Below are 26,756 nucleotides of genomic sequence, written 5' to 3' on the forward strand. Positions count from 1 at the left end.
CCAAGCTCGCCGTGAGTGTTTCTGTTTACATGTTAATTGTTTCGTAGCGTCCATTGGTTTGCTTTTTTGAAAGCGAAATAATTTTTCCATAATACTGAAAAGGGACAAAGAATAAAGCTATACAAAACGCTCTAAATGTTGTAGTAATAATAATAATAATAATAATAATAATAATAATAATAATAATAATAATAAAGATTAGTATATTTTTGTACTGTAGAGCCAATGCACCAATAAAAGCAAATAATTTTGAAAAAGCTCCTAAGAATCGTTTAAACACAGAACATATATATTAACAAGTAATTGCAAACAGACATTGTAAAACTGTAATAAACGATTAAGTACCAAGCAAGTCATAAATGCAAGGCAGAAAAAGATAATGCTGTGCACGAGCATGCCACAAGATGACAGCAGTCGGTTTGAGCAGTGATGGCGAGGCGGAGTCCACAGTTTTTTTTTAATGAAGTTGTGAATCAGGGAAGCCACAGAACTATAGTGCACTCAGCTCACGATGGCCAATGTAAGCATAAAAGCATGTTGACCGGCGACGAAGACAAGTAGACATGTCGGATGTCTCATCAACATAGGACACACCACATCAACAGTTACTGTATACCGATGACACACGTACATCCTTAGTCTAAAATGTAAGGAACAAGCTATTAGGTGGTTCGGCGATTAAAAAACTGTAAAAACTAAGCAAGCAAACATGTCATCTGTGGTTGACAAACAGTCCCATGATACGACAAACAACGTAGCTGCACTTTCATTAACACGGTTCATGGCTTCATCGATTATGTAAGCATCAACCCCCGTACTTAAGCCAACAAGATAAAAAAAAATAGAATGAAATTTTTATAATGAAAACCGATATAGATAGATATGTAGAACAAACGAAAGTTAAATTTTAGCACACGGACTACACCTAAACGAACTTTTTCTAGGAGGCGTGCATAGTTTGTATAGTTTGGTAAGCAGATGAGCAAAGTGCCTGGCTTTTCCCCTTTTCCCAATCCTCTCTCTCCCCCTTACCCTCATCTGTGGTAAAAATAATCCTCTTCTTCTTTCTTCAATTGTGCACTTTATGGTGTGGTAAAAGTAACGCAAGCTCTAGTCTCTGGTGCTGTCTGTGAGGACAACTCGGGGTTCTCTCTCAGCAGCCAATAAGTGGTTTGCATCCCCTTGCCCTGAAACATCAAGTCGCTGACAAGCGCGTGATACTGTGCTTTTTATTGTTGTCAGGGCCATTAACTACCAATATTACAATTAATCTTGTAAGATGATGTCAACTTTACATAATTCTCCTGTTGATTCATGTCAAAGACAACAAAGTTAACTCCACGCAAAGGTGAGATGGATAGACCTGTCATTAGGTTTTGTGTGAATAAAGAATGAGAAACGTGGCTGCCATTGGAACGATGTCTACAATGATGTCACGCACAAACACAAAAGCGGTTGGGAGAGATGAATAGTCCTACCTTCATTTTCACCTGTCCTCTCAGCTCAGTCACAAACGTTCCATATTTGTCGAGAATCTCTTTAGTTGAAGAACTCACGTGGATCTTCAGAGCTGATAATAAATTAAAGCGTATTTATAAACGATCTTGACACATACTTAAAATTTGTCTCATACCGCCATGGCAACGTGAGCGATGGAGTGAAAGAAAGAGAGAGAGAGGGGGGGGTAGTGACATAAGTTTCTGTCCTGGTGTAAAATAACTGCATAGACCCACCTTCACCTGTAGACTCCATTCGCGAGGCAGTGTTGACAGTGTCTCCGAACAGACAGTATCGGGGCATCTTCAGCCCTACTACCCCAGCACAGCATGGTCCTGCCATAGAACAAAAAAGCCTCTACTTGACTGGTCTGACAAACATGAGATTGTTTTAAAATTCTAGTGTGGTTCAACAATTTAATCTATTATAATGAAAAGGTAAAATGTGGGCAAGATACTGTTTCTCAGGTCTAGTGAATATCCTTCCTCTGTTCTCAAGATACACGAGAAAGAAGTCACCACCCTCTCACCAGAGTGGACACCGATGCGCAGCAGCAGATGGTCTTGAGGTCGGTGCCGGATGTGGAAGGTCTGCGTGCGGACCAGGAGCTGCAGCGCCATGCGGCAGATCTCGGCGGCGTGCGAGTCGCGGTTTTGTTGCGGCAGGCCGGACACCACCATGTAAGCATCGCCGATGGTCTCCACCTGGACACAGGCATGCGACATGGGACTGAACATCGAGAAGGACTGGCGGTGACTGACCGTGAAGGCCTTGCATACCGTTGATTTCCAATCATTTCTTATATTTTTCACAGTTTTTCTACAAATCATTGCTTCCCAAATTTTTTTTAATCGACGCCAATAGTTCTCATGACATTAGGTTCTAGCCAAGCTTATCAAGAAATTTTCTAGTGGTTATTTTGTTATTTGTTCAGACAGTACCCAGTAGTTAACAAGCCCCTTCACGACACTTTCTGTAATCTTGGTTTGATTGAACTTGTTATTTTAAAAATAAATTGTCCTGCTGAGATAGTTGACAGCTTTCAATTTGTTTACTTCAAAATACTCGAATGGTATTCCAGCTGTGATGAAGAGAGAAACATTGCAATTTTCTACTGGTGTCATGCTTACCTTGTACACATCGTAATTCTCGATGACAGAATCAAACAATGAGTAGAGATCATTGAGAAACTCAACAACCTGAAACACGTAAGAGTGAAAGAAGTTTTAGTGCAGCAGTTAAAAAGAAACAGGTTTGCTCTAAACTATTATTTTCTTCATTATCCTGACACAATAAACACATTGCGCTGAGTTTACAAATTTTATGAATAAAGTTCAATGTATTTTACGGTAAATCGTGAATTGTTATGACAAAGAATAAAAAACCCAACAACTTTAAATCTTAAACCTTATTCATTTTTTAATCTTTGAGTTTTCTCGTCTTTATTAATACATACAAGCCTAAATAATCAAAGTAATACACAGGAGGGAAATGATTTCGGAGATTATAATCGCAAATGTTTTCAGACAATGTGCTAGGAGGATCTATCTATCTATCTATTCCTCTTCGTGCATCAGGTTGCACATAAGGCCTCAACCAGAGTCCGCCACCGATGTCGATCGGCTGAAACCCGCTCTAGGTGACCCCATGTCCAGCCCTTTCCTTTCATCTCCCTTTCCACTGTTCTTCTCCAAGTTTCCTTTGGGCGGCCTCGTTTTCTTCGGCCGTCTGGAGTCCATCGTAGGGCGACTGTGGAAAGGTCTGCTGTCTGCTGGCGAAGCATATGTCCAATCCATCGCCAACGCCTTCGTTGAACCTGCGTGGTGATGGACTTGGTTTCAGTTCTTCGGTGGAGTTCTTCGTTGCTGATGGTATTTGGCCAAAAGATGTTAAGTATGCGCCTGAGGCATCTGTTTTGGAAGACGTCAAGCTTGTTACTGATGGTTTTGGTCATCTTCCAGGATTCTGATCCTTAAAGGAGGGTGCTGATCACATTTGACTTGAAGATTCTCAGTTTGATCTTCTGGCTGATGTTTTTTGCCTTCCATGTGCTCCTGAGTGAGGCGAAGGCCTGGCTGGCTTTCGCCAGTCGGGCTCGAATCTCCACCGCTAGGAGGATAAGGAACACGAAACACATTGTGTGTCTGGTGATGACAACTCTAAACTACAGGCATACAACAAATGTGTCGGCTAATTTTTTATTTTATGATTTCAGAAAAAAACAAGAGTTGTTTACGCAGATGGTAAGTTTGAGAGCATTGGATGCCCAATGGCTGCGATAATGAGCACCTAACACACCTCCCTAACACCTCCCTGTACACTGATAATTGTATTGATAAGACTAGAAAAGTTTTGCTATTATTGTTTAACAATGAACCTGCATGGGGGTGCTGTCAGCGGACATGGTGGTGAAGCCCACGATGTCGCTGAAGTAGATGGTGACGCAGTCGTGCAGCTCAGGTACCACGGCTTTGCCCTGTCGCAGCTGCTCAGCCACACACCTGTCCACAGAGCGGCGCTAGTGAGTCCATGCAGGTGGCTCGTGGAGGGAACCAGGTAGTGAAGACGGTAGTTTATATATAATGGTAGCATGTAGCAATAAGTGGCTGCTTTATACATTTCCCTGACACGACTTTTACAATAACACAAGAGTTTTTAATTTTAATTATGTTCACATATGAACTATATCACTGATAGGTCTTTCTTTGGACTTGTACCGAGCTGGAATCATCTCAGGCGCAGTCTCTCTCTCTCTCACACACACACAGAGTATAGTATAAACAGGTTGTTGATATACTCCTACCGATGTCTAGCTATCAACAAACATGTCACACAGTCACCTTGGCAGTATCTGATACAACAACATCTCCGATTTTTTCTTTTCTTCAATCAGCTCGAGAGTTCTTTCTTCCACGACATCTTCGAGGTTGCTAGCGTACTCTTCCAGCCGTTTGATGAGTGTGTCCACGAGGTTGACATCCCTGTTGCTGCAGCACAGTGACCGCAAAGTATTAAGTTCACTATCTCTGGCAATTTCAGGGCCAGTTAGTCATACGGGATTTATTTCTGGAGCTAATGAGTCTTTCTGTAAATACAATATTCAAGCGAACTACGGAAAGCTTAATTGTACGTTAATCGGTGGAAAAAGTAAATTCATCGAAGTAAAAAAATATTCGACAAAATTAATACAATCAATCAGTCAATCAATACTCGTAGGCTGTTTTTCCGCATCCTCCTCCTCCTCCAACATCTTTTTTATGTTTTTGACTTACTTGTGAAGTGCTTTCACTTTCTTGAATATGACTTCAAAGGTGGGGCGGAGTAGCGGCGACTCCTCCCAACACTGCAACATCAGCAGCAACAGACCCGCCGGTGCCTCCTGGGCTGGCACTTTGGGTCTAAAGGGAGGCGACTCCCGAGCCATTACTTTATTCAGAATGTCTGCAAAAATAATTTCCCTTTATTTGTGACTTGAAAGCTTAGAACAACCAGAGAAATAAACGATGAAAAGAGAAGGATGCTCGTTCCTTAACTTATTCTGGTGATAATTTATGAGACTGAGTTTATATACGCTGGTCAACTGACCTGACCATACAACATCTTGAGCCAAAAATATTCATCTTTGAATTTTCGAAGACTGTCATGTGAGGGGCTCAGGGTTCAGACCTCGTCTCGGGACAATCTCTGTATGTGACACCTGTCCATAAGGCTGGGTGTTGGAGTTTTCTCCAGGTACTCCGGTTTCCTCATCCTTTCCTCCCCCGATAAAGCGATATCATCTCAAGGAGGAAACACTTTCCTACTAAATAAACCAATCAACCAAATGACACCTACCTTTTGTTTCGATGATGCCTCGGCATGTATCAAATGGAAGTGACCTGAGGATGATCTCCTCCAGAATTATACCAAAGCTGTAGACGTCTCCTTTCTGGCTGACACCGATCATAAGATATGCCTTGCCAACCTTTCCGAGGTGTTCCGGTGCTACCCATAATAGTTCTGCGCATAATAAGACAATTTAGAGTTTCTTGACTTTTAAAAGACAAGAGATAAAATAATTAGTTACGTCGAAGATAACAAATAAGTGAGCTGCCTGCTAAAGAATAAATGAATTAATGGAAGAGCAAGCAAACGTGCGAGACTTTGTGACTGTATGTGTTTTGTGAAAACAGATGAGATGTAGGTTTTCCTGGAACTAGTCACCTTTGTTAACATGGTTATTATCTACACAGTCATCACTCACTTTCCAGAAACTCGTGGTTGTTGTTGAGCTGGGACACGTGGCGGTGCCGCTGCAAGTCTGGCAGACCGAAGTCTGTCACCTTCAGGTTGAAGCGACCGTCCACAACACAGTTAGATGATGTGAGGTGGCCGTGGTACTGCAGACCTGAGTTGTGAATATACCGCATACCCTGTGAATATACCGCATACCCTGTGAATACACCGCATACCCTGTGAATATACCGCATACCCTGTGAATATACCGCATACCCTGTGAATATACCGCATACCCTGTGAATACACCGCATACCCTGTGAATATACCGCATACCCTGTGAATACACCGCATACCCTGTGAATATACCGCATACCCTGTGAATATACCGCATACCCTGTGAATATACCGCATACCCTGTGAATATACCGCATACCCTGTGAATATACCGCATACCCTGTGAATATACCGCATACCCTGTGAATATATCGCATACCCTGTGAATATACAGCATACCCTGTTAAAATGCTTCTTCGAATGCATATTATTCCATGAAACTGTACAGCACACCCTGTACACGTCCTAGCATCACAGTAAATTAACCGTCAAACACAGAATGCAGGTGTATGAATGCAGATATCCATCACTTTCCATCCCATAATTACGATAACTCAAATATTGGGCAGAATATTTACCAAGCGATTTTCACACTTTGAAAGTTTGTCTTTCTCATAGGATCTAGCAGACAATCCATACGGGCAATTATTAAAACTTTTAAAAATGGTTGGGAACCGAATGAGGCATCAAATCCATGTCATAACATAAGTAGTCCGTATTTTTACACACGCGCTTAAACACACGAGCAGAAGGACACAAGTATACCCTCAACATTTACACAAACACACAAACAAAGATACATGTATATGCAAGTAAAAGTGAAGAAGGACACGTCATCTAACAGACAGCCTATCAAGTTGTTGCCTGTAACAGTCCTGTGACATGGCGACTGGTACGTCACTCGGAACGTCAACACCGGAAGCGAGTTACCCCTGTAACCGCAAGGTGACTCCCGGCAACCCCCAGTGGACCACTCTGCTCACCTTAATAACGTCCGTCAGCAAGGACAGCCGGAAAGTCCAGTCGAGCTTGATGTTTTCGTTGAGGAGCACATCCTGTTGGAGAGGAAATAATCGCTGATATTGGAGACGATAGTAGGAGGGGAAAGGTTGGGTGGAGAGCTGATAAATACTGGTACGGACGTTTGTAGCCCTAAATACCAGTGGTAGAAAAGGTAAACCTGCCTTGGTACAGGAGCCACCAGAAAACAATAAAAATGCAGTAAAAAACCTAACCTCTGATTAAAGTAGAAGATGGTATTACCAAGTCAGACATTATCTGTTAGTTTGATGCAATACTTTTGGGCTTGAAGAAGAAGAACAAGAAGAACAAGAACAACAAGAACAACAAGAACAACAAGAACAAGAACAGAAACAAGAACAAAAATAACAAGAAATACAAAAACGAGTTTTTTCATTAAGAAAGGGAGGTAAGGTGACCACGTTTACTAGACGCAGACGATCTGTTTCAGGACAGCGTGTACCTGCAGACTTCCTTTGGGACAGTATTCTGTCAGGATGTACACCTTTTTAGGTTGTAAGCAAAGTCCTACAAATCTCGCCAAGTTCTCGTGCTGCAGGTCTCGCATCTGAAAAGAAACCATAGCAATCATGTCGTCAATGCTGATTAGTCTACCATGATTCGTAAGTAAAATACATGTATATATACTGGCTGGCCCTGCTTCAGGCCCACTAGCCACCATCCATATTGGAACTTGTAAGTCAATCGTATCAATATATTGAATTTGTCAACACCGTCTTGTATATTTTTAGTAAATTCTACAGATTTCACAAAAACCAGTAAATCTTCATTGTAATCAATCTGTAATTAGTCAACCAAACATTTCATCAATAATCGAGTAAGGTGCAAAGCAAAGCTCAACATGAATTATAATAGTTTGACCTTTATGTAGTAAGGGCAGCTTAAAGTCCCCAGATGGCATCTTTACCATCTGATCCATGCCGTGTCTAGGGTCAAAGTGCAACCACTAACCCTGACAACATGTCCTACCGTCTTTATTTCAAGGAGCAGTCGCCTTGAAATGTCCAGCCTCTCCACATCAATTTGTTTGACCGCAACACGAGTTCCCTGCAAAGGTCAAACGTCTTCAGGTCACTGATTGTGGTAGTGGTGGCTGGTGGGTGTCATCTCCCTGATGTGCTATTCTTTAACCAGATAAATTAACCAACACTTGACTTAGTATGCCAATATTTTTGTGTAACCATCGTGTAAAATCTTTACCAAGCTTCCTGTGCTCACGATGGTACAGAAAAATCAGGGCAATTGGAAGGTGCATTTAGCTCTTTGTTATCTTCGGGGTCCTGAGCTAAAAGGTTTTGATTGATACTTGTCTGGTCCTGTCTTTGGTCTATTTTAGAGAACCGAGACTTGTAGAGTGTATCCAACCCTGGTGTACTTAAGTCGAGGTTGAGACTGCACTCAAACTAACAGGTCCGTGATGTCACCTCGGAATCCACAAAGCAAACTAATTGGACTTTATTTTGTTGTCCGTACAGATAAAGAGTCTGTCTCTTGCAAAAAGCACCGGAATTTAATTGTCTCACTTCGTAAATCTCGTTAATGGTGGAAAAAAGTTCACTCATTGAAAAGAAGGTATTTTGAAATGCTTAGAGAAAATACAGATTACTTTTAGTTGAAGCTGCTTTTATTTATCTTTGACTGGATTTTGTACATTCGTAGATGCCTCTGCTTGCTGATAATCTATATATTCATTCATTACTGTTTGGACTGAGTTCATTAGCCCCGGGTACTTTATCAATACTCTTACGTGTAGCTCAATGGTTTTGCAAGTCCACTGAGTGTCTGCAGAATTAAATTCTCTCTCTCTGTGCCATCAATTCATTGTAAAGGTTTTCAGTTTTGTGTTTTGTATTTTTAAACCAAAATACTACTTTCCCAGACAAACACTTCCCGTCCACAAACCCCATTTCATCAGACTGTGACCGTCCTGGACACACTTTGTCCACTACCAGCAGCAAATTCGCCATCTTCTGTGGAATTGTTTCTGGTTCATTGTGGTCGATTGATTTCAGTAATTGCTATGTTCCTCCCTTCCTGAGACCCAGTTTCCCGCTCCTAGGGAACTCTCCAGTTACAGAAAATACATTTCAGTCCTCGGCAGACGTCAGGTGCTGATTGCGATGATGATGTGTCTGTCGGCGCGCACGTGCAACCGGAAACAAAGGTGCGGTGCTCTGAGACCAGGGCAGACGAGAACAACGACAATGTTTAAAGTACTCTTGTCCTCAAATACAATCAACTCTTTTGTTGTCCTCAGTTTGTAATGACCCTAGTTTCTGAAAGTAGTTTAATCATATTTTACAGAAATAAATGTTTAAAGATGCTTCAAATAGTTTGCAGTGGTTACAGAATTCAAAATTCTAGGTATCGGTTGCATGCAGATTACAAACATATTTTATAAAACTCAGGGGAAGAGGTTGGACGTGGTATCTAGTTGCTAACGATTTCAAGTTGGTTCCATCAAAGCTACCAGCTACACTTTTATAACGGATGAAACCCACTCTTGAGCACGAAGTGGAAGGAACTGTATACTAACTAGCACATCTCCATTTTCTCATGACATTTTCCCAGCCCAGTCCAGCCTTCCCATTATTTTTATTTTGACACCAGGAAATATTCACTTCTCACTCGAATTTCTATTTCATTTTCTGGCAGCAAACAGGACAAGAATGAGCTGTCGTCCAATTACAGACGCTGCCCCCATAAAACGAGTTAGCTCTTCAGTTCCAGAGTTTGTTTGGAACTCTCAAAATCAGAGAAAGTAAACCCAGAGGCTGACAGCCTTCACGAGGTCGGCGTCTTTGATGCTCACCTGATACACGGCGACATTCGTGAAGCATTGCTTGTCAGTGTCGGCACTTGTCCCTGTGGAGGTGAGCTGTGAACAGACACACACACTGACTTGCAAGACTTAATGGTCACCTGTAACCTTTTGACATGAGGGTCAAACTAATCATCCTATAAGATGTGTATCACATCATGTGTGCCCGCAACACCTGGTGTAAATATGTCCTATCGCATCCATCACAGGTACACTGTGTGCTGAACAAATGACATAATCGCCTTAGACCTGCCGAGGGTGGTTTGCAATAATGAACTGCACGTTCATGTTATATATCAGAAGGTGAGAGAGTGTGGACAGGAGTGTGTTTATATATCACATCTTAAATGTCAATAAATAACTGATGTGTTTGAAAGACTCACCTAGTATCGACGTTTTATTCATTCTATTTTATGTTGGAATAATAATGCTCATGTAAAACTCAGATTTACTAACATCAAAGCAAAAATGTATGCCATAGATGAATTTTATAGTTGAGCTGCCTCAATTGAACTATGGCAAAGCGGTTTCAGACCGTACAGGCGAGAGGAAAGTATGAAACCTCTGGTCACGTGACTGACCTCTGACCAGCTGCAAACTTTGGAGCTGTCTGCCCGGAGCGGGCGGAAACGAATATGTTGCAGGTCGATTCTCCAGGCCATGCTTCGCAGTTCTTTCTCTGTCACAAGCCGCCTGAAGTGAAGATAGACATGTTTAGAAACACATTTCTTGCATAATATGTATATATGTTAATGTGTTTAAGCGTCTTTGCGCGCGGTTTAACCACTCAGCCACCTGAACGAGAGCAGAGCTTACCTGTAGACAAAGAATGAAGCCACGAGGAGCCCGATGGACACTGCCAGCACCGACAAGATGGCCACCATATAGCTAGGAAGCAGTCCTAGGAAAACGAGAGAAAAAAAATGAAACCATTGGAAAGTAAGAGGACAAAATATGTTGCCTTGCCACATTGTTCAGGCGTCCCAAATGTACTTATCTGGAAATATCTAGCAAGGATGTAGCCCCCGTACAAACTGGATAATTGTACTTTCTGGAGTTTGTTTATCTAAAGCTTTCGTCTTTGCTCGCTTTACCATTTTCTGGCATTCCAAGTCCTCTCCTTTGAATCCACAGACAGGTCGGTTAGCCGGCGGGGTACCCTTTGGACCTGGCCAGTGAATGTGCTTGCCAGTGATGTGGGTGTAGTTTAAATCATCCCCCAAGAAGTTGCCAACGACCTGTAATCAGAGATTCCGCAATCACATCCTCAAGCATCCAGTGACACCATGCCAGTCTTTGAAAAAATCACTGAGCAGCTTTTGTGAACATTTTGAAGAAATAACCTGCCTCAAATATGCTAATACAAGAGACATTTCCAACTCCAAATGAAGAGGGTTTCCTTTCTTTTCAAGTTCAGCATGATATATTTACCTCACAGAACATCAGTGATTATAGAATCAATGTTATTCCAACTCCCACATTAATAATCTATTCATAAAAATAATAAAAGATTTAAAGCTGTTTCAAGTTCCGACAATAGTTTTCATTGTTGACATTTCATGTTTATTTTAATCTTAATTTGTAAATTACCCAGAATTTGCACAAGCTTTCAAGCGACAACAGTTTGTAAAAAAACAAAACCAAACAAATCCAATAGCATTTCTGTTCAAGCAGTCCCTACCTCAAAATGTCCGGTGTCCATATTCATGTCTAGAATGGCAAAGTTGGTGACCCTGTCTCCATTTCTGTCAATGATGACTTCGCCTGTAACTCCTAGTGAAAGTACAAATTCGTAAATTATCAAATAGCTTGATTATTAATGAATAATGTATCCTTGCTCTTTTTCCTGAAGATGCTGTTACCCTGTAAGACATCTTATCCAGTATTCTGTGTTTAATTGCTTGTTGTTGTCACTTTTTGTCTGATGAGTGGACACTTAACTAGCTTGTTATTATCGTTTGTTGTTTAACCATAATTAAAACATTTCTATTGCGTTGTTATGAAGGTCGTGTTCTGGTGCCGGACTATTGCCATAAAGAATAATAAATATTTTATTGTTGCATCAGGTTAAACCGTCGCCATGTAGTCAGCCTACAGCATCATCAGCAGACTGAATGTCTGGCAGTCACCAGAACACGTTTGTTTCTTTACCTGAATACACTGAAGTTTCTTGGGTAGAGGACCAAAATACAATGTCTGTCATACCTATGAATGTCTTGTTCCACATGTACCGTGAGATGGTGTAGCCATCCAAAATATCGCCACCTTGTGACAGAGTCTTGTTCAGAGCATCTCCATAATGCAGTATGGCATCATGAAACGCTCCAATAAAAAATTCACCTGCCATGGTGGGAAAAAAGTAGAATAAAAAAGCCTATTTTTTGTACAAATGCACACCAGTAAGAAATATGCAATAAGAACAATACACACCAACGCACACACGCACGCACGTCCTATGATAATTACATTGCCTTGTCACACTGTCCTCGTTCTCACCTGTTCAGAACCAAAGGTAAAGTTGAACTGATCTTGCGATATGTTCTGCACTCTCTCGGCAAAAGGTCTGCCAGTCATCGCCCTCAGTGAGCGACAACGACAGCCTTAGGATGGCATCGTAGGCTTCCCGGGCTGCGGCGTCGCTGTCGTCGTCCCGTCGCCAGTCGTGGTCGCCCCAGTAGGGTCCCGGGAAGGTGAACAGCTGCACGTCCAGGAAGACGTAGTCTCCGGATTGCGGGTAGCCAAGGCCGTGAGCAGCCAGCATGAACATGCGCAGTGTGTCCCCGGGTAGGATCAGGATTACAACTGCAAGAAACCAGAACAGCCACCAGTCAGGCTGACAGCCATCTGATGTTGGACATAGTATGAAGTTATACGATACAGTAAATTGTACACTACCCTGCTGGAATAAACCGTCTTAGCTTAGTCAAGCTTGCGGATATTCTCCTTTGTCTTGAAAACGTTGCTTTTTAAAATACAATCAAGTCCAGTAAGTCAGACACGTTACTCCACCTGAATAATGATAGCCTATCTCCGAACTGTCAAAACTAATTAACTAACACAAAAGCAAACAGGAAAGCAATAAATGAAAAAATAAACTCACAAACTTGCAAGCTGAAACAAACAAACTGACTAACAAACAAACAAACAAACAAACAAACAAACAAACAAACAAACAAACAAACAAACAAACAAACAAAACAAACAATCAAACAAACGAACACAGGAACAAACTTCAATATCAATATAATACTAACACTATGACAAGGTTCATGAGCACAACAAATGTAAGAGCATTGTTTTCTTTCTTTGCCATTTATTTTCTGAGGATGGTTTCCTTCTGTTGTGACCAAAGACAAAAGTTCAGCAATTTTTCTGGCCCTGGAATCGATGAACAAGACAGCTATTGAGAGTGAGTGATTGAATGAGTGAATGAGTGAACCTTCTCTGTTTCCTACTACCTCGGGCATGTTTACTCGCGTCTTGAAGGATGCTCTGAATTTTCTGGCTGCTGCACTCGCAGTACTTGATGACGATCGGCATGTATCCCTCTTGCGTCAAGCCCTCGTTGAGTGTCATCCCCAGTTCGTTGGAATGCACATCATCCACATCATAGATGATGACCAGGTCCTTCCAGCCAAACTCTTTCAAAACACTGCCGAAGACACTTCGCAGACGACACTGGCAATAGGAAAACCTGGTCAGGGTGGAGTACTCAGTCTTGTTTTTGAACTGCCCTCCGTCTCCCAAACCTGTAGAGAAAACAAAGCCCCACCTCCATCGAAACATAGAAACAGGATGAAGGACATTAAGTATACAAACAACATATATATATAAAAAACACTATATATATATATATACACAAGATAATTGAGCAGAAATAATAAAAAAGGATATCGAGAAATTGTAACATTCGCTGTGAAGGTATTATCTCGAATGGTAGATGACATTATAATATTCCCTGTGAATGTGTTATCGATGATGGTAAATGCAACAATCCATGTAGTCCCATTCAATCATACAACACCAGTAGAAGTAGCGTTTTATCACTGAGAAGACCAACCTGTAATAACAGGAATATTCCAGAAGCTCGCCACACGACCAACTCCTTCCAGAGCGTAGACGCAGGCTGGACCTACGAACACAGACACGTGGTTCTCGTAGAACAGTTTTGCTGCAAAACCTGAAAAAAGAGGGAATTATTTTCTTTTTGCCTTAAGACTGTTTACTGGTACACGTGATTTGTAAAATTTTTATTCAATTATTAATATCACCTGACATTAGTGTATGTGGTATTGTATTATGGGAAATGTCCTTCCACCTAAAGGCTACTTCACACTTACGACATGGGGATTTTAGCTGGGGAAAGGGGGAATTGTAAGAAAGTAGCCGGGAAAATGTATGGGACAGACTTGCCAAGTTTACAATGCTGGTTAAAGTATCCACTTGTAGCCATCGTCCTGTATTCTAGACTAAAACATAGGCTTTGGTTTGTGTTATTATATTTATATGTCTAGTTTAATAAATTAGTCGCATCAGGAAGTAATATCTCTTTTAGTTTCATTTGTTTGATGTAAGCTTATTGCTAAGATTTTTGACTTGTTCTCAACTTTGTTTGCAGTTTTTTTAATCTTTGGCTTAAAAACTTTCCCATTCACTGTCTGTCAAGTTTTTATTTGTGCAAATCATCAGGGAGATTAGCCTTATATCAGCGGCAAACACTCGTGTGCATTGCGGTTTAGTAGGCTGCGGTGTTTTGCCTTCCTTTGGTGACTTGGGACTTCCTGAGTATTGACTGATGCAAAATATGGAACCAGTTTTGCTGTCTATGAAATTATTAAAAATTTGTAGTGATTTCTGATTAGTTCTATTTTTTTATTCAATTATTACGCAACATCCGGCTTAAATAGCTGAGTCAGACATCAGCACAGAATTTTCAGCGTGTTGTGATTGGCTGATTTTTCCTTTCTATTTGTGAAAGGAAAAGAATTGTGAAAACCAAGTATGACTCATATTGAGTGCATGCGAACTAAGACCTATTCAGATGGCTTTCTCGAGGTCCACTTTAATTCTCCGTAAAATTCACTTACAATATCTGAGACCATTAGAATATTGATCTTGTAATTATTGATAGACATATCACACAAATCTTCAGTTGTCTGTTTCCATTTTTCTTCTTTAACTATATTTTGTGTATGTCTAATGTTTGGTCATTATCCTTTACACAGAATATTGACTGACAAAAAAAACAAAAAAACAACAAAAACAAAAAAAAAAAAAAAAAAAAAAAAAAAAAAAAAAAGAGAGAAAAAGGAGATGAAGCGGATATCTACCAAATATAGAAAACATAAACGGCAAATATTGACAAGGACAAAAACAGAGACAAAGAGATGCTGAGGTTGGAGATATTGATAAAAGTAAGGGGTAAATGAATATGCTTTGTTTAATTAATGCTTACCTGTAGCATTTCTGGAGTTACAAACATTGTCAAACACCTGTAGCTCACTCTCCAGAGCGTAGCTGTCGTTCAGGTATTTGGTGTTCACGGTCTCCATGGCAATTTCAATGGCTGGGTACACCCTTTGCACGCTGAATGGTACCCGATCATCGGATATCAGCAATACGCCCATCTTGATTTTTGTCTGGGTAACATTTCCATGTCCAAGAGATGACAAACTTACCAACACTACTACCAGAGTCCGGAACATTGTCATCACACTGCTTTTCCACATCTGACCACGTGACCCTAGACAGACTCAGTGAGCTTGTTCCTTAGTGAAATACTTAGTTCTATTTTGCTGCAACGGCCCAGTGATAACATCGGAAACATAAATTCTGTTTCATCATCTGGTAAAAAAAAATGTCCACATCGTTGTTGAATTTGAGCAGAATTTCTTGTTTATTAATTAGTTGAGTCCGAACTTCTGACATCCATTCAAGAAAGGGTAAAGTTGTTGTCTGTAGTTGTAGTGATGCAGACCATACAGTGATGTATGTCCACTCTGCAGCAGGGACTCACAAATGGAAGAAATTCTGTCTATTCTCTGTTGCACCTGGATTACCTGGCGGAGCGCGTGCAGGCCTCATCCGCTCGCTCTGCGCGTACGGAAGGTGGAATGATGCGGACATGCGCACATCCACTGATTTCAGGACACAATAGTTTCTTAGTGCATTATGCACGTGCACCAGTGGCTCGCTCATTGATTTCTATAACTGTTCCTTTTAACATCCTTTGTCAGATTCCTAAATTTTTTTTGAAACTGTTTAACAGCAGTGGTTGCCTATGAAGAAGAGAACAACTGTTTGAGTCTAGTGGCGAGAATGTTTTTTCTAATTTTACAAAAATCAGGGTGAAATTGTGTCCTTTCTGATCTCGAGATGCACACGCTGAAACGCACGCGAATGAATATGCATTCTCGTTCACTAGTCCGCATGCACGCTTTCTATCTTGAAATTGAGAAGCAAATATTTTTAGTTAATACAATGCTGTATGATCCTGTTCTAGGCTACAAAGTCGTGGTGAAATGTTTGCTTAAAGAAATATAACATCATATTCAGTTTCACACCTTCTTTCTCTTTCACGCACACACACACACACAGCTATAAACACAAACATAAACATAGCCACACAACTCGTTTATTGCAATTTCCTCAATACATAGCATTATCACACGACTGTATAAATCGATTCTTGTACCACTGAACCACTTGCTCATGCATCTCTAGAGACATTTCACAATCCAGAAAAAAATACTGTCATTGCTCTCAAGCTAAATTCCTGTTTTGTGCCAGTTAGGTCCAATCTGTTCATTCGTCTAGGTGTACCTGCTCAAAAATTAAAAAGACAGGTAGCCGCTCAACACTTACAGCAAATATTTCAGGACTAACAGTAATTTTTTTCTTTGAAAAAAATCGCATTGTTAAGTTCGTTTAATACAGAGGGGAGGATTTTACAGGACCCATTATAACATGTTAAAAGCTTGACTACTTTACAATCAAGACTCTTTAGTTTCAGAAACAAAAAGAATGAAGGCAGTATTTTAAGTGTAAGTGGAAAAACATGTTTATGAGTCAGTAAAAATGCTTTTACGCCAACGAACGGAGTCAATGCACACGATTATACAACATTTTCACACACGCACACACAGACAAACACACAGACAAACACACACACTTACACGCCTACACATGGTCGAGAAAACATACAGACAACAACGACTATCTGCACACTGCATCTCTGATGTAAGTGTGTATAAACATACACACGGTTAGTGAATCATGAACACGCACTTCTACAAAAGTAAATATACAAACATTAATAAACAATATTTTTAAAAGTGCACATCATGAACAAACAGTGGAGCGTGCGGAGCGAAAGAAAAGAGAAAACATTAAAAAATCTGAAGAATTGATTGCGAGCTTGCCCATTCTCGGAAAGGAAACTAAACAAACCTTGCAAACAAAAGAAATACAAAAATATCCAGACATTTGCATGGATACTAATTAAATACATGGCGTGGAAGAGAAAACTGCAGAACCAACAGATCGCAAGAACCATGTGTAGTTTTACCTCCCATGTTCGTATAACAATTAACTCCAGTCTGTACAAACAGGGGATCAATGGAGGGCTATCAAAGGGAGTTTTTTTCATTCATTTGTTTGCTCTTCCTTCCAAAGTCAATGAAAAACGTGCTCAAAGGATGTCATCAAGGTTTCAGGAAATAGCATTTGCTGAAATCATCTTTTCTTTCTCATTACTGACCAATACTCAAGTTTGTTCTCTCTAAACTCTCTGTGAGGATGATGAAACCCGTTAAAAGCAATTTCCTAATCTCATTTCTTCTGTCTGGCAGAGAGATAACTCTTGCTTTAAAAATACAATGATTTTTTTTTTGTCCACACATTGCAAAACAAATTGCTAAGGATGCACGTGAAGCATGTGACACAAATACTGCACACTTTTATTGTAATCAAGGATTGACAAACATTTGAAAAATGTTATAATACATAAATGAAATTCTGCACGTCACTTCCCTTTGAATCTGTGAACAACTGATTTCTCTGTTATCAATGTTCTGGAGAAAAAAAACACATTTAAGCATACTGCACTTATCTCTCTTTGTAGGACTTAATTTATGTTCTGATAAATAAGCTATTTTTTCTATACCTCGCAAAAATACTAGAATCGGGTGGTTCTGACTTTGTTGACTTTTTCTACAGTCATCAAGAACTAAGACTGCAAGCATTTAATTTCCAATGTTCATTCTGATAACTTTTATTATTATATTTTTAATGAGGAAATCTCATCAATTTTTTCACTAACCGTTGGTATATCACAATCAGTCACAGTCACAAATTCCACATCTAGAAAAAGTTCTTGTTCCAAAGACAAGATGTGAATCAAAGTTCAATGGTATTCAGTGTCTTGGTGACATGTCAACGAGTGCATAGCGGGAGACATAATTTGTAAACTCTTCATTGCCAGGTATTTTAGAAAAAGGTATTTCATTTCATAAAACTTACATTGGCTCCTATTTCTCAAAAATGAAATATATATATACACACGCGCACACACATGCACACACAAAAGAAAACATTACTTTATACATCAGTTATGTAATTAACAGTACTTAGTAAAAATAATCAAGAGCAAATTATTTACATACGCATCTATAAAAATTGCACTTTCGTGTTAGACCACACACAAATATTGTTTCTGTCCATCCTGTTTATCAGGACACTCTCACAACGAGTGTTGTCGTAACACATCAAAGGCAATGTCCAGTGGAAAGTTGCAGGTTTACATGAAATAAGAACACCACACAAGTAACGGCAAACAGGATTATTGCTGTACACATACAGTTGTACTTAATACCAGATCTCAACCAGCTCAACCTAAATACTGTCGAATGGTACAGTACAACATCAGCAGCTATGTGTCTCCTGGAGATGACAAAGAATAAACAATCTAAAGCCAACACAATCAACTAAAGTCAAAGTTCACAAGGAAACTGAAAAGTTAGTCGCCAAGCAAAAAGGGTGTAATTAGCTAGTGGGGTACATGCGAGGGTTTATTTACACTACGTCCGTTAGTTTAGCTAAACAAACACACAACAACGTATTTACACTATTCACGTCCTGTTCACGTGGGCCTGGCTACGTCCATGACACTAGGGAGTCTTGTGACTCTGACACACTATGTCCACACCACCTTCTCTATCTGTGACTTCGCAATTCATTTGTTTCTAATGGCTGTCTACTCATGCTGAACGAATCCAAGGGTTAGGCTTTCTAAGGCCATACTTTAACAATTTCATTTATTTAAAAAGTATTGTCATATGTAAGAAAGTATTTGATTACATAAAAATCCATTTACTCTCTTAAAAACACACACACGCGCTCATTTGCATGCATCTGCACTTCTTCCTCATCTGTCCACATGACTAATAGTGTTCCTTCCTAACCGATACTCACAATTAATTGCATGTAAGTACATCCACACTAACACTTGTATTACTGTAATGGGTTGTGAGTCCTGATGGAGACAGGCACTATACAATTATTATTATTATTATTATTATTATCATCATCGCACATATATTTTGCACACACTGATTAACGAGTTGTTTTTTTGGAATGCAATAAAAAGAAATAATAATAATTAGTTTCTCTTAATGAAAGCAATTAATTAAATCATCAAAAAGTCTTTAACTCTTTAAGGATAATGTCAAGATAACAAACAACAAACAAAACCAGAATAAATGTTTCAGTGGTGAGAGGACTAAATTATCAGAACATGAAACCAGAAACATGCAACACGTGGTCTTTGTGCACAAGGACAAGTGTTTGAACTGTACTGCTCCTTTAATTAAAAAAACACTAAATCTGAGAAATTCTCACTCGAGCTGAAAGGCGGGAAGTTGAAGAAAGTCCGAAGAGCATAAAGGAAGCAAGCAAAGAATAAATATACATCCAAATGCAAACTTGAAGAATAATAAACAAGCACACGCTTAGTCGTAAGCCCAAACAACAAAACAATAAAGTTTTGGTGAAGTGCAAGGCCACTGCAATGCTATGACATGAATACAGTGTTAATTGAGGGCAAAGGTCGTGGATCCACGTAAGCGGAGGTCAAATCGGGGTCAGCTCCCATCATTTGTGCAACATCCATAGACAAAAGATCCTCTCCTAGAGATCCATGCTGGTGAACTGCAAAATAAGAAATAAGAGTCAGAAAAAGAAGAAGCAAGCACAATGAGTGGTAATACGATTGTTTCCCTTGGACCAAAAATACAAACAAAAACAAAACTCGGATGTGTGCTCTCAGGTATTTTTAAGGATAGTACCTACCTGATGTCCATCACTGCCTTACCTTCCACAACCTTCTACGGAGTTAGGTACTCATTTCACAGCGGGTCAACTGAATAAAGTATTTTTCTTTAAACGAGTATTAAACGGGTTTAAGGTTTGGATGCTGCTGGTCTAACCGTTATGCTACCCGGTCTATGATAGCCACTCTTTAAACGAAATGTTTACTGACCATAATCTGACCCCAGAAGGATCGTAAAGACAATTAGGCGATCCCCAAATGAAACACAAACTCTTTTGTCCTCAAGACTCACGCTCACCTGGCTCACCTGGTTCACCTGGCTCACCTGGCTCACTTGAGTGCCAACCTGCTTACCTGAGTGTGGTGGACTGTGGCATGTTGCAGACGTTCCTGCTGTGCTGGTCATCCCCATACCCACACCATTCGACCTGTGTGGCCGGTCAAGTAAATTCAGCGGATCGTTCACCTCCGGGTACTGATGGGCAGGGTGGTGGAGGTGAGCGTGGGTAACGCCGTGGTGTGGGTGGGGATGGTGGGAGGGACCAGATGACCTTTGCTGGATGACAGGCACGTGCTCCACCAACGGTTTGGGCGGTTGTGGAAAACCGGCGTTTCCATAGTAATCTGGAGACAACACACTGGTGATTACCATCAGGCAAATGACAGGAAGCAACAGAGTTTACAGATAATGGCTAAGAAAATATAATTGAATTGAACTTTAAATGAAACCTGATGGCCTTTACAGAAGAGATTACACAGTAATTAGAAACAGAACGTTGCACACACACACACGAACAGACAGATTGAGAGAAGAAAGAGGCAAGGAAATAGAGATTAGGGGGGAGACTAGCAAAATTTAAATCAATGAGTTTGTCGCTGGGATATGTTAAAATGGTGGAGGTCCTCTAGAGGTGGCTAAAGGCTAAGGTGTTTCCTTTCAGCCTTTATTTCGCTGGAGAAAAGCTGAAGTCAGAGTTTGACAAGACATTATGTGGAGTGACAAGGGTTTAATCTTCACGCTGACAATAAAAGGACAGGTAAACTGGATCGTATGGTGAAGGTGGGTGCTGTCCCTTTGATCATTCGGTTGACAAACTCTCTTCCGACAAGTAAATACGGTTGTCTACCTTGTTACATTATGAAAGAAAAACGCGGAGGTGATGTTTGTGATGTTGCTGTTGACGATGACGATAACAAAGAAATACTATTCAACAACAACAACAACAACAACAACAACAACAACAACAACAACAACAACAACAACAACAGGAATTAATTGTAGAAAATTTACATGAAATTTAAATGAAGAGAAAGTAACGAGCTATTAATGAATAATTTGCTCAGTATCAGCAATAACCACAGCAGGAAGAACAAAAGACAAAAAAAAAAAAAAAAAAAAAAAAAAAAAAAAAAAATACCATCATGAAGATAATATGAAGGGGAGACAAGCGGAAGGAATTAACTGGACTAAGCGAAATCACTCTCTCATGTCAAGGAACTATTTCGCTAATGAGCAATCAAGGAAAGGTCCCTGCACCGTACCACTGCTCTGGTAGGAATGGTGGGTGGAGAAGCTGCTGGCTGCGCTCTGCACCACGTTGAAGGCGCTACCCGATGTACCCGCACTGGACAGACTCACGGTTGAAGTCGGGTAGCCCCCTGTCTGACTCATGTACGTCGGGTACGAGTACGGGTCTGGGGCAAAAGGCTGCTCAGGGTAAGGAAACGAGTCGAGATCATTTTTCATGCCGTAGCTTCCGGAGTAGGGGGCGCTGGCATGCGACCGGAAAGCACTGGTGTGATGGGAATGAGGATAGTTGCTGAGATAGCCATGATGGCTGTAGTCTGCTTGCTGACCTGTCATCCGAGAGAGACGGAAAATATATTTTATCAGTGCGAGAAGTTTTCTAACCACTGTAACATAACCTCGTAATGATATTTCGTTTGTTTTAAATTCTTTTAAATAACCATGTCCACAACATCATCTCTTTATCCTTGATATGTATCTAATAAGTATGTGCCACTTTTTTCTTTGTTTGCGGTTAGTAAGATACGTTTTCTTGGTCTGTCTACCAAACTGGTAGTTGATAATTTATTGTTTGTCGCGAGCAGAGTATAAAGACAGTTTACACAGACTGATAAACAACGAGACTCAGTGCCACATAGTGCTTTTCCTAAGTTTCATTCTCATTCTATGCGGTCAAAAGTTCGTGGGGTTATTTATATATTTTTTCAATGAATGCATCTTCCCTGGAGCTGACCTAAGTAAGGAAATGTAGAAGAAAGCATGGGAGGCTGTGTGGGCGGTCCGTAGGAGGCGATAGGCGCCTGGCTGATGACAGTATTTCGTGGGTTGATAGGATTGGGTACGATGGGTGAGATCGGGGGCGTCAGCATCGGAGCTCCAGACATGGTCTGAAAACAAAAATCCGGAAGTTTGAGTGAAAGGAAATGATAATTTTCAATTATATCACACTTAAAGAGCGCATATTCACATTCATTTCATATTCAGCAACTGTCCCATGAACAAGTCTAAAATCCGGCCCTACAAGCGGTCCCTTACCTGTCCTAGAGGGAGCTGCGGAGAGACGCCGTACGAGTCCCTCCCATTGTACTGCACAGGTGTGAAGGGCCCGTTAGTGGGGACATCGTTGTAGTGCTCCCGCTTGAGCGCACTTCCGCTGCGAGAGGGCGCTCTGTTCTGCGTGGCTACAAAGCACGTGCTGGCAGGCTGCTGCAATGTTGGCTTCGACCCTGTGTCGTCTGAAATCAGCCACAGAAATAAAATTTGCCGAGAACTTCTAGAAATAAGTGGTGTTTGATTATATTTCAATAAAAGCGGTCTTTAACGCAAGAGAAGATGGCGCTGATGTGTCAATGTTGTAACAACAATCCAAATGCCAGGAGTTCAGATCTTGCTTCAAACCGCAATGTGACACCTGTGCTTGCCATTTAAAGGTTTGTCGTGACACTCTCTTTTCACCTGCCCTTTCTTTCACACTTAGTTTTTTCACTACATTGAAGTATTTGTGTGACTCCTACTGACCACTCACCTGGCTTCATGTGTTTCTCGAGAACCGCTTGCAGCTCCTGCTCCTTCTCCGAGTGCAGCTGACTCTCCACCGCCAGCAGCACGTACTCGTCCAGCAGCATGCGGATCAGGTGAAACGAGCCTTCGCGAGATAAAGAAAACAAATTTAATTGAACCTCATGGACCAACTTGATCACAGTCGTTTTGCTGACATTTTGAACACAAAGGAGATAACAGCACATAAGATAATGAAACTACAGTGTATATTTTCTCCCGATTCCTCTCTCTCTCTCTGTATGTCTGTATGTGTGTGTGAAAGAGAGAAAGAGAAAGATTTACGATTTTCAACATTTAGTGTTTTGTTCTCTTTTACACCCACACACTCAGTCGCATGCCTTGAGATCGGGTACAAGATCAACCGCTATTAGACACAACGATTTCTGGGTAGTACTTTTTGAGTTCTGTTACTTTCATTTCCCCATAAGCTTCTATTGTTGTATTGTAAAGCAATTTACCGAAACTCTGAGCGTTGTTCAAAGTCAGGTTGTGCATGACACGAGCTCCGAAGAAGGACCACTTCAGCAGATACTCCTGGGCACGCTTCTTGAAGGACCGTCCATTTTGTTTACTTGGCTGTCGATGAATCAGGAAACATTTTTAAAGTCGTTCATTTTGTGTTGATGTCTTCAACGACTATCTTTGAAAGTGGTTCACCAAGTTGTGATAAGACAGTGAGACACAGAACAACGATTTAGCAAGGTGTGAGAAGAAAGTGAGACTTAGAACCTGTGAGATTATTGGTTTACCGGATAAGACAGTAAGACAGGGAATCATTCCATAAGAAGGTAATGAATCTCAGAATCTCTGGAGATAATGGTTACAATGTTTTTTTAAATCTCACTTGGTAAACTTCTATAGATGCCTGGACTATGAAGTTTAGGCTTAAAAATTTGATTATCATTATTAGACCCGCAATTATTTATGAAATAGTTTTCGCTTTTTTAAAAACGTAGCCATCACTTCTTCCATACTGCCTGTATTTTTTCAGCAATTAATAGCTGAACTAGTGGTATGCCGCGACCTGCGGGTATCGAACCGGCCGATATGAGAGCCTCGGGTTTCGGTTTACCACACGGCTACCCTCGCGTCTGCTCGCCTGTCTGTCTAGGCACGACAGGTCACTCACATCACAGTGTATTGACTTTGGAAATGTCACAAACAGAAGGGAGGAACTAGACACTGGCTGGCACCTGCTGATAAGTGTGTGTAGCTCATGGCACACACGACATGTCTACAGCACCTTCTGATACCTCCACCAACTGTTTGATGAGCACAGTCGATAGCCGACAAATACCGAGAAAATGTATGGCAAATGGAGAAATAATTTATATAATTCGGCTAGACTGCGACAGAGACAGACCACATACATATACAAATGTATACAAATATAAAGAGAGAGGTGAGGATTAGAGAATAAGAGGGTAATGAATACAATATGAAAACCATAGTAGTATAAGATGATGATGATATAATCGATGGTGTGTGAGAGAGTGGGGTAGATCAAAGACCATGATAAACAGGAGAAATTAGTGTGTTATTGCTATTTCACGGCAATGCAGCCAGTTGCCTAACGAGATGACACTAGAAGAGAAAAAAAAAACACTCTGCCCGAGACAGGATCTGAACACAGGGCATGCAATCCTCACTGTACTGGTGACAGACGCTAACCGTTGCGACCATAAAAGAAGTGATAGTTGAAAGGGGGTAGCGGGAGGGAAGTGTCAACACTCGACCCTGCACGTCACATTTGACTTTCTCCTCCCTCCGTGAGCTTAGTTCAGTGTGAAGTAATCCTCATCCCGGCCCCTGTCACTTACAATGACCTTACTTGCGTCAACACGCAGCCCTCGGCAAGAAATACCTTCCGTTTGATCTTTTGTTGACTCGGAGGCTTCAAACGGCCGGAATATCAACTTTCCTTGGAGTCGTGTGCACACAAAGGACCCGACCGTCCAGCCATCGGCAGGCGGAAGATGATCGTGGAAAGTATTCATGTGCAAATGCGCACCTCGAGATATGAGTCAAAGATTAACACTGGGTAGGTCTCAAGTTAGGTCTCAACTTCCGACATTGATTTCAAGACAACACGAACTTCAAGTGCTGTCTCTTTACCAGGGGGCATCACCGACACAAACTGCATAATTACCTGCCCCATACCCCCCCACTCGTAAAGTGTGAGTGCTTTGCAGGGGTTAGCATACTTTCTTCGTCTACATTCTAAAAAATATTTTTAACTGCGAATTGAGCACGTTAGTCATTGGGGAAATCCACAATGTCAAGTGTGTTTAATAATAACAACACTAATAATAATAATATAAATGTTGCTGTTGTTGTCACTAGCTTCTAAGTTTGTTGTTGCACGGCCAGCGATACCGGGTTTATGAAATGAAGTTGCAGACGAGAAAGGAGGAGAAAAAAAATGAGCAACACTCAAAAGCAAGCCTTTAACCGGATGTTGGCAGATGCATCAGTGAACTCAGAAGATCCTGAACAATATGTAAGATAGGTATAGCCGATCCATGTCTCTAAGCACAATCTACAATCACAGACCATTACCCTTTTGCTTTTAGTTCCCTTTCATGCTTATTTTCTTGTTTTCTTTCTTCTCCGCCAACTTATTATTATATCGTCTTTGCATCTCTTATTTATTCGTTCACTCACACGTACGTATTTCTCACAGAAAGAGAACAAACCGACAAACAAACAACAAAAAAAAAAAAAAAAAAAAAGAAAAGAAAAAGAAAGTAGAGGGAGTAAAACAGGAACTACAATGGTTTTTTTTAAACATTATTCCAACTTTGTCAGAGGATTCAACAGACAGAATGCTTAAAACAAACAAACAAACAAACAAACAAACAAACAAACAAACAAACAAACAAAGCAACACTGCTTTCTAATTTTTCCCAAAAGTTTTGTCGACATTCAATCAAAATAAGTAATTGATCCAATTCTTCTTTTATCATGAAAACACGTTTCTTTGTGATGACCATTTTTAATCCCTGAGTAAGCCCCATGTCAGTACGACTTAAATGCAAAATTTGATGAAGCACAAAATATTATAAGACAGACATGTCACCTTGATCACTTTTTGTTCCACCACCAAGTCTAGCCACTCAGTGAAGGCTTCCACAGTGGCTTGTTTTCTCAGCAGCTCTTTAAATTCTCGGAGAACTGAAAGAAAATTTCTTTGATGACAATCACAGTTAACTTTTATTTCCACAGGACAATAATAGCTTGTCCTTTTGTGTAAAATATTCTGCAAGTAATTTTATTAGAGAGAAGAAACGATCACATATCGAGGATAACCGTAGGTCTCTGTTTTGGTGTTTATACTGTCGACTATGGCATGTTGACTGACTGACATTCCCTCATTTTCTGTATTTATCATCTGAATGTTTTCTTGTACATGCAGGAAAAGCATCTTCGCTGCAAATCGTCTTTAACGCACGGGACTACATTTGGCCAGGTTACACTTATTTTATTTACTCATCTAATCTCTTATATACTCCACACAGAACATAAGAGACAAATAATATGTAATGTAGGACCTTACACCCATCGTTCAGCTTGCAACCCATAGACAGAGTATATCATGAATTACTTTACATCCATCGCTCAGCTCCCCATGTCACCGTGAATAGAGAGGT

At 40.6% G+C, this 26,756-nt stretch overlaps 3 protein-coding genes across 4 annotated transcripts in view; all 3 read right to left on the bottom strand.

Annotated features, from left to right (window-relative positions):
- Positions 1–130: 130 nt before the first annotated feature.
- Positions 131–13,412, bottom strand: LOC112559288 (atrial natriuretic peptide receptor 1-like). Its single transcript, XM_025230400.1, has 21 exons — positions 13,150–13,412; positions 12,188–12,493; positions 11,897–12,031; positions 11,373–11,464; positions 10,786–10,929; positions 10,508–10,592; positions 10,273–10,384; positions 9,683–9,748; positions 7,840–7,917; positions 7,313–7,417; positions 6,813–6,884; positions 5,741–5,909; positions 5,332–5,496; positions 4,770–4,938; positions 4,338–4,484; positions 3,875–3,998; positions 2,628–2,696; positions 2,027–2,201; positions 1,734–1,832; positions 1,479–1,570; positions 131–1,187 (listed from the first exon to the last, which is right to left on the bottom strand). The coding sequence occupies exons 5-21, from the start codon at positions 10,796–10,798 to the stop codon at positions 1,083–1,085; spliced, it is 1,845 nt and encodes a 614-aa protein (XP_025086185.1). The 5' UTR covers positions 10,799–10,929; positions 11,373–11,464; positions 11,897–12,031; positions 12,188–12,493; positions 13,150–13,412; the 3' UTR covers positions 131–1,082.
- Positions 11,358–15,719, bottom strand: LOC112558710 (atrial natriuretic peptide receptor 3-like). Its single transcript, XM_025229312.1, has 6 exons — positions 15,147–15,719; positions 13,752–13,871; positions 13,150–13,440; positions 12,239–12,535; positions 11,897–12,031; positions 11,358–11,464 (listed from the first exon to the last, which is right to left on the bottom strand). Exons 1-6 carry the CDS (start codon positions 15,418–15,420, stop codon positions 11,358–11,360), a joined length of 1,224 nt encoding a protein of 407 aa, XP_025085097.1. The 5' UTR covers positions 15,421–15,719.
- Positions 15,720–16,309: 590 nt separating this feature from the next.
- LOC112559287 (DNA-binding protein RFX6-like) overlaps positions 16,310–26,756 on the bottom strand; it is a 64,957-nt gene continuing 54,510 nt past the window's right edge. For both annotated transcript variants that reach the window (XM_025230399.1, XM_025230398.1), the window contains exons 13-20: positions 26,186–26,280; positions 23,565–23,682; positions 23,072–23,191; positions 22,582–22,781; positions 22,280–22,433; positions 21,561–21,875; positions 20,373–20,642; positions 16,310–19,897 (exon numbers count right to left, since the gene is read on the bottom strand). In XM_025230399.1, the coding sequence (XP_025086184.1) occupies positions 19,761–19,897; positions 20,373–20,642; positions 21,561–21,875; positions 22,280–22,433; positions 22,582–22,781; positions 23,072–23,191; positions 23,565–23,682; positions 26,186–26,280 (1,409 nt within the window). In that variant the 3' untranslated portion in view covers positions 16,310–19,760. The remainder of the gene's footprint in view (positions 19,898–20,372; positions 20,643–21,560; positions 21,876–22,279; positions 22,434–22,581; positions 22,782–23,071; positions 23,192–23,564; positions 23,683–26,185; positions 26,281–26,756) is intronic.

The sequence above is a fragment of the Pomacea canaliculata genome, linkage group LG3, assembly GCF_003073045.1.
Source record: "Pomacea canaliculata isolate SZHN2017 linkage group LG3, ASM307304v1, whole genome shotgun sequence".
NCBI classification, from domain to species: domain Eukaryota; kingdom Metazoa; phylum Mollusca; class Gastropoda; order Architaenioglossa; family Ampullariidae; genus Pomacea; species Pomacea canaliculata.

Bases quoted from the DNA above. Each gene is read 5' to 3' on its own strand.
- LOC112559288 (XM_025230400.1), bottom strand. The intron at 9,749-10,272 runs GTCAGTCACGTG...GTCTGTTCACAG, and splicing joins AAGTTTGCAGCTGGTCAGAG to CTCACCTCCACAGGGACAAG. The intron at 1,571-1,733 runs GTGGGTCTATGC...ATTTATTATCAG, and splicing joins AATGGAGTCTACAGGTGAAG to CTCTGAAGATCCACGTGAGT.
- LOC112558710 (XM_025229312.1), bottom strand. From the start codon at position 15,420: ATGTGGAAAAGCAGTGTGATGACAATGTTCCGGACTCTGGTAGTAGTG. The intron at 12,536-13,149 runs GTAGTAGGAAAC...GTCCAACATCAG, and splicing joins CGCGAGTAAACATGCCCGAG to ATGGCTGTCAGCCTGACTGG. The intron at 12,032-12,238 runs GTGCAGAACATA...CCACCATGGCAG, and splicing joins GCAGACCTTTTGCCGAGAGA to GTGAATTTTTTATTGGAGCG.